Source organism: Chiloscyllium plagiosum, chromosome 36, assembly GCF_004010195.1.
Source record: "Chiloscyllium plagiosum isolate BGI_BamShark_2017 chromosome 36, ASM401019v2, whole genome shotgun sequence".
NCBI classification, from domain to species: domain Eukaryota; kingdom Metazoa; phylum Chordata; class Chondrichthyes; order Orectolobiformes; family Hemiscylliidae; genus Chiloscyllium; species Chiloscyllium plagiosum.
In genome coordinates this window covers 15,246,429-15,253,628 of record NC_057745.1, presented here as the reverse complement: position 1 = coordinate 15,253,628, position 7,200 = coordinate 15,246,429, and the positions used below count along the sequence as shown (strand labels likewise).

The window sequence follows — 7,200 nt, the reverse complement described above, 5'->3', positions numbered from 1 at the left end:
ATAGCTTATAATTTCTGTTGCTTTCAATTCCTTCTTTGCAATCTGTGTGGGTTCTTCAATATAATTGGTTGAATTGCTTCAGACACCTCATCTGCACTGAAAATGTGCTAATTGTCAGTGTACAGGTATACAGCAAAATATGTTCTTTTGTCTCTTCCAGAAAAATCCTGCCAATGTATTGAGTATTTAGTTTTTGATTAAAAATCACCATATTTAAAAGTTTTATCTCTGTAAACAATTTTGATGGGAGCAATTATATTTGAGTAACCTGTGCATATTAAAGAGACAGAGATCTAATGTCTAGTAAGTCAGTCATTTAAAGTTGAAGATACAAAACTCTCACTTGATGGCCATCCACAGTAAGTACAAATTCTAATTTGTATTATGTATTAAAATTGGAAGTATTATTGCGACTTACAATTTGTTTTTGATGTCACTCCACTATATTCTCCCTGTTTGGTGCACCTGATTAAAAACCTGTTGGATTATCCAAATAAACTTTTAATTGCCAATCAGGTTAAATATTAAACATGTTGGTGTTTGAATAACTTTAAATAATTCTTTACTTGAGACTTTCTCCAGAGGACATGGAGCAGCTAAATGAAGATGGAGAGCTCTGGTTTGCATATGAAGGATTGAAAAGAGCTACCAGGTGATGGGTTATTAATGAATCTTTTTCTGCGTAAATTAATAATGGCAAAGTTGCAGAACAGTTTGTGGATTGCAGTTTTCTGCAGAAGCATTGTACTTGTATCTGCATGTTACAATTATATGTAATTAAGTCCTCCACTATAGAATTACTAAGTAAAGGACTATAAAAGGCTTGTCTTTCTCTAGTACATTATTACATCCTCAGCCTGTCTTAATGTGCTACAAATTATATTAATGATCATGCAATTTAATGTAACACATTTGGTAAGGTGGTTGTAAAAACATTATCTCTTTGATAAATACTCAGGCTGCAGTGTTGATGCCTGGGTTTTAAATGCAAGCTGGACTGTAATGAGCCCAGACAATGAAGAGTGAATTCTGAACAGTTTTGACGGAGAAGTAAAAGTATATATATATATAGGAAAAAAGATTTTAAGGATCTGATAATTATAGGAAGGATGCTGTCTCATTGTCAATGCTCACTTGGTTAGCTCAGTTAGCTGGACAGCTGGTCCATGTATCAGAGTGATGCCAACATTGTGGGTTCAATTCCTACCCTGTTGAGATTCTCGTGAACAACTCTCCTCAATCTTTCCCCTTGCTTGAGGCATGGTGACCCTCAGGTTAAACTACCACCAGTCATCTCTCTCTCATGAGAGAGCATTCCTCTGGGACCATGGTGACCTCATCTTGCCTTTTATCATTTCAGTACATATTGGCTTCTGCATTCCTGGGTATCCAACCTGGCTCTGATTTTTTTGTTTATTCCCTCCAACTACAGAGGAACCTCGATCATCCAAAGGACACTGGTGGGGAGTATTTTGTTTAGTTAATCGAATTCTGGATAATCGAATGCCGGATAACACTGTTTAGCCAAGCATCGGGACCTTGTGATCTCGCCAGATAATCGATATTTGGATAATCAAATGCTGGATAATCGAGGTTCCTCTGTATTATGTATTAAAATAGTGTACAAAGTTAAAAATCACACAACACCAGGTTATAGTTCAACAGGTTTAATTGGAAGCACACTGGCTTTCGGAGCGACGCTCCTTCATCAAGTGATTGTGGAGGGCTCGATCGTAACACAGAACACAGATCGTAACACAGAACACAGATCGTAACACACACCCTTATAGACACACAGACTCCCATACATGCACCCCCTCACAGACTTAAGACACTCTGCACTCACCACACACACACACACACACACAACCCCCACCCCAGACAGGCAGACAAAGACCCACATGCACACATATATTTTGTGTGGTGAATTTTTTTGGCACTTTCAGAGTTACATTGCACTTTGCTCAAAAACCACATACATTCATGTAGAACTCTGAACTCAAAAACTGCAGGACTTTATGTAAAACTCTGTTATCTCACTTTTTAGATTGGAATCAATCTAAACATCAGGTCATAGACAGAGAACACAGGGGGCTAACACCTTCAACATATTGTCTAGCTATTGCCATTGTTAACAGCTAACCCGAGAATGCAACTTTAAAAAAGGGTTTTGTGATTTACACATGAAAGAAGTGAAACTATCACTGTATTCTAACAGATGAAAGGCTTAACAGACAATCAATTCTTCAATGTATAATTTCAGTTACATCACACTGCAAATTTTTGGCTATAAATTCTGTGTTACAATCGAGCCCTCCACAATCACCTGATGAAGGAGCATCGCTCCGAAAGCTCGTGTGCTTCCAATTAAACCTGTTGGACTGTAACCTGGTGTTGTGTGATTTTTAACTTTGTACACCCCAGTCCAACACAGGCATCTCCGAATCATTAAAATAGTGAGTGGTCTTATTCAGAAATTTTGCAGAAAGAGGTGACATTATAGAGATAATATTACCTGACTGATTAAAATTAACATTTAAAATTAATGATTTTCCAGTCTCTCAGAAATGACTATGAAATTGCAGATATTACGACCTACACTAACTGATGTTTTAGCTGTGGCCCTGTTCTTGAACGTGCGTTTTCCAGATCTTTGCTATCATTCCTGTTTGCAGCCATTCTGCACTGCTCGTTGCCTGATCTCCTCTCCTGCCCCAGTTTGTACACTCACTCATCGTTTCCCTAGCCTACTCAGAGTTTTGCAAAGGTAGATTTTGGTTTTCTTTGACCTTTATTTAGTTTCTTATAGGCAGCGTTTCCCCAGATCTGCGGTGGTCCTGATGTCCCTACTGTTGTTAACTCTGTGCAGACCTCTTCTTGATGATTTCCTCTCATTTATTTGCCCTATTATAGGCCTGGGCTCAAGCAGAGTCTCATTTTCCATCTCTCATTTGCTGATCGAATTTGGAGATTGACATAGATAGCTTGACCATTCAGCCCCCAATTGACCAAATTTCATCATGGAAAAGCATCAATTCACATCCCCTCTCCATACCCTTCAACTGTGGTATTAAATTTGGGTTAATTGTCCCCCTCTACATCCTTGTTGCGATCATTTGCCTCTCTTAACCCTCCCTCTCTTTCCCACTAGATCTTTTTCGTCCTCCTTTCTCTGTTCTCCCCCTCACCTCCTGTTATTCATGCTTTCTTTATAACCACCTCCTCCCTTCCTACCAAATCCCACCATCCACCCATTCTCCCCACACTCGGACTTGCCACTCACCTTTAGCCTTCTTTGGGGGTAGCACGGTGGCTCGGTTGTTAGCACTGCTGCCTCACAGCATCAGGGACCTGGCTTCAATTCCACCCTCTGGCAATTATGTGGAATTTGCATATTCTCCCAATGTCGGTGTGGGTTTCCTCTGGGTGCTCCAGTTTTCTTCCACAGTCCAAAGATGTGCAGGTTAGGTGGATTGGCCATGCTAAAATGCCCGTAGTGTCCAGGGATGTGCAAGCTACTTGAATTAGCCAAGGGAAATGCAGGGTTACAGGGATAGGGTGGGTCTGGGTAGGATGCTCTTCAGGAGTCTGTGTCGACTCAATGGGCTGAATGGCCAGCTTCCACACTATAGGGATTCTATGATTCTTCCCTATTCTCTCCGTCTTGTCCTTTGCCCCATTCCCATTTTTTAATCCATGCTCCAGTGTCATTCCAACTTCCTTTTCCCTTCCCACAACTCTCTCTCATCATTCCTTATCCTTTATCCTCTCCTCTGCTGTCTCGGTCAGGCAGCTGCCTAACCCAGTCTGGCTTCTTTTATGACCTTGCTTGAGTGCTGTGCAAATATTTAATTATTTTTCAGGCACCTCTGCAGACAATTTCAAGATAAAAGTCAGTTAGTGACGTTTTGGTCAGCTGCTTGCATTTCTGTGGTGTTTTCAGAGACACTTGTGCCTGTCGGAACAGCAGTAATTCAATTAATTGTGGCCTTCCATTCCACAGAGTGATGGAAATGCATATTCAGTCTCAGAAAGAGAACTACGAGAAAGAAATCGAGGAACTCAGTTTTAGAATTGATCAGCTCTGTGAAGAGACAACGCATCTCCAACAAAAAGTCGAAGCAGAGAATGACACTAATGAGACCATTCGGCAGGAAGTGACTAGACTGGCTAAAGAAAATCTGGTACAATCATCAAATCATTAAGATCTTGCATGTTGTACATTATATATGTTTGTTTCTAATATATGTCAGCAAAGGCCAAGATGGGTTCATTGACTATTTAACAAAAATGAACTCCATATTAAAAGAAAGATATATAACACCACTGAAGTCGGGCGGCATGGTGGCTCAGTGGTTAGCACTGCTGCCTCACAGTGCCAGGGACCTGGGTTCAACTCCTATCTCGGGCAACTGTCTGTGTGGAGTTTGCACATTCTCCCCGTGTCTGTGTGGGTTTCCTCCCACAGTCCAAAGATGTGCAGGTTAGGTGAATTGGCCATGCTAAATTGTCCATAGTGTTAGGTGCATTAGTCAGGGGTAAATGTAGGGGAATTGGTCTGGGTGGGTTGCTCTTCCAAGGGTCGGTGTGGACTTGTTGGGCCGAAGGGCCTGTTTCCACACTGTAGGGAATCTAATCTAACATTACACTCTGAAAGTCTCCCTCTGTTGTTAGTTACAGGAAAGTAAAGGCAATGGGAATTTTATTCCTATTACAAATTTAACACAATTTAGTAGTAGCACCAACTAGCCTTTCAATATTTTTTATATTTTAAAGCATTGTTTAAGAATTGACTACAGGTTCAGCACCTCATTAAACAAGCCATTTATTGTGGTTTCCCATGTGCATCACTAGCAGAAACTGAGCAAAATGTTATAGGGGCAAGTCTTGCTATTCTCTAGGCTTGTCAGCAGCTATAACATGAGGGGAGTAGAAGAGAAAATCCACCATTGTCCCTCTTCAAGAATAAATGAAAACACAAAGTACTAGAGAAACTTAGCAGCTCTGGCAGCATCTGTGGAAAGAGAAATGATGTTGATGTTTTGAGACAGATATAACTCCATTATCGGAGTTAACTCTGTTTCTCTGTCCACAGAATCTGCCAGACCTGCTGAGTTTCTCCAGTACTTCTTTATTTCAGATATAAAGCATCTGCAGTATTTTACATTTATTTGAGTATCCCTCATATTGCTGTCTTGGAATAAAGAGTGAATGCTTGGACAGCTAACAATGGCCCCAACAATGAAGTAGCCCATAATTAGCCTGTGAAATACCTGGGTAGAATCCCAGTTGTAGGTCTCTTGATCCCTCACTGTGACTTTACCAGCAGCTGCTGTGAAAGGTAATATGTGCAGTTTCCATCAATGCTCTGGCAAACCATCAAAGAAACCTGGTCACACTTTCAAGGTGTCGTTGACCAGATTCACAATGAAAAGTAACAGTTTGGCTAAAGTGCTGGAGAATTGCCTGTGGAACTATATTCCAAAAGTAGAGGAGAAAATGATTAAAATTAAGCCTCACTATTAATGTGTTGTCCCGCTTCACAATGTGGGCAGGAAAAGGTTAAAAGATTTAATTACAGGGAAATATGTACCCAATATTCTTATAGCCTTATGGGGACATCCATATATCCCAAAGATGATGTTGGCCTACCAATATCCATGATGCCATTTGAGTTTGGTTCATTTATACCAGAGAGCTGCTGCATGTTCAATGTTGTTGATGGTGTTGAATTTACCTTCATCAGGAGTAAACCATTTTTGTGTGCATTCAGGTCATACCAGAATTCAAACTCCAAATCTTAGAGCTGCAAAAGCAGAAACAAGACATTGAGAAGCACTTACAAGGACAGGTTGTGGAAATGAAAGGTGATTATGTATGCTGTGTCGCACGTATCCAGAGCATACAAATTGTGGAGCGTGATCTCTGATTTTTAGTTCAGTATAGCTTTTCCTAAAATAAAATATTTGGCTTCGCAAGTGTTGAATTTTCTAACAAACATAGATAACTTATTTTGTTAATAGTCTCTTGACATTTTAATAAGTAAGCTTCTAGCTAACGTTACTCATCAGTTGTATAGTTGAAGGCAATGCACATTACATGAAAGAACTTCTGTGCACTGATAAAATCACTCCAATTTACAGAAAAAATGGAAGAAGTTACTGATCAATTACAAGGCAATCTTAAAGAAGAAGGATTCCAAAGAAGGTGTGAATCTCTAACATTAGTCCCTTAACATCTAACTTAGTTTAAGATTGGTTCTACATGTAAGAAGGATACCAATATTTTGCATTAAATGCAAAAAAGCAGAGCTCTGGATATGTGCATCGAAATGCAAGAACAGAATAATTAATTACCAGCTTCTACCTATCTAATGTTTAATATTGCACTTCAGATTTCTAATCATTACCTCAATTGTAATGCAGATTTGCTGTTGCATGATGAGGGTACTACTAACAAAATTCTACTGCTCTGTGCAACAATATAATCATGATAGTGTGATGTTGTAGTAATTTAATTTCTTGAATAATATTTTGCTATCCGTCTTTGAACACAGTAATTAGCCGTGCAAATCAAAACCAAATGGATCGTATTATTACTGGAGCCTTACTCCTCAATATTTCTGGTTTGCCATTTGAATGTGATGCTCATTTCAATCATGAAACGTCATTGATCGAAGGGTCAGGGCCACCTGCTGTTGGCATGTTTTCATTGAATATTGTGAACAATTGGAAATGTCCAAAATGAGAACATCTTTGTGCAGCTCAACCATTTGCTCAAGTATAATCAAATGTTTATTCTGAAATGTAAACACCAGAATATTCATTTATTTTTCTCCTTCTGAGCCAGTGTTACCTTTGGCATGTTTTAACCAATTTTTTTTTTATTTTCTATATGTCCTATTTTGAAAAAAAATGAATTTTCCAAGGTTACCAATTACTCCATTATTATAGTTTTAATTCTCTTTTTTTCCCCATGAACCTTAATCTGTTAATATTTACTGAGTAAAGCATCAGATTAAAGTCATAGAGTCATAGAGATGTACAGCATGACAACAGACCCTTTGGTCGAACCTGTCCATGCCGACCAGATATCCCAACCCAATCTAGTCCCACCTGCCAGCACCCGGCCCATATCCCTCCAAACCCTTCCTATTCATATACCCATCCAAATGCTTCTTAAATGTTGCAATTGTACCAG

At 39.4% G+C, this 7,200-nt stretch overlaps 1 protein-coding gene across 1 annotated transcript in view; it reads left to right on the top strand.

The window, feature by feature from the left end:
* The window catches only part of myo5c (myosin VC), an 85,924-nt gene that overhangs the window by 66,997 nt on the left and 11,727 nt on the right, over positions 1 to 7,200 (top strand). Inside the window, exons 25-28 of the mRNA XM_043677061.1 lie at positions 572 to 652; positions 4,004 to 4,184; positions 5,774 to 5,867; positions 6,144 to 6,207. Coding sequence (XP_043532996.1) covers positions 572 to 652; positions 4,004 to 4,184; positions 5,774 to 5,867; positions 6,144 to 6,207 — 420 coding nt within the window. The remainder of the gene's footprint in view (positions 1 to 571; positions 653 to 4,003; positions 4,185 to 5,773; positions 5,868 to 6,143; positions 6,208 to 7,200) is intronic.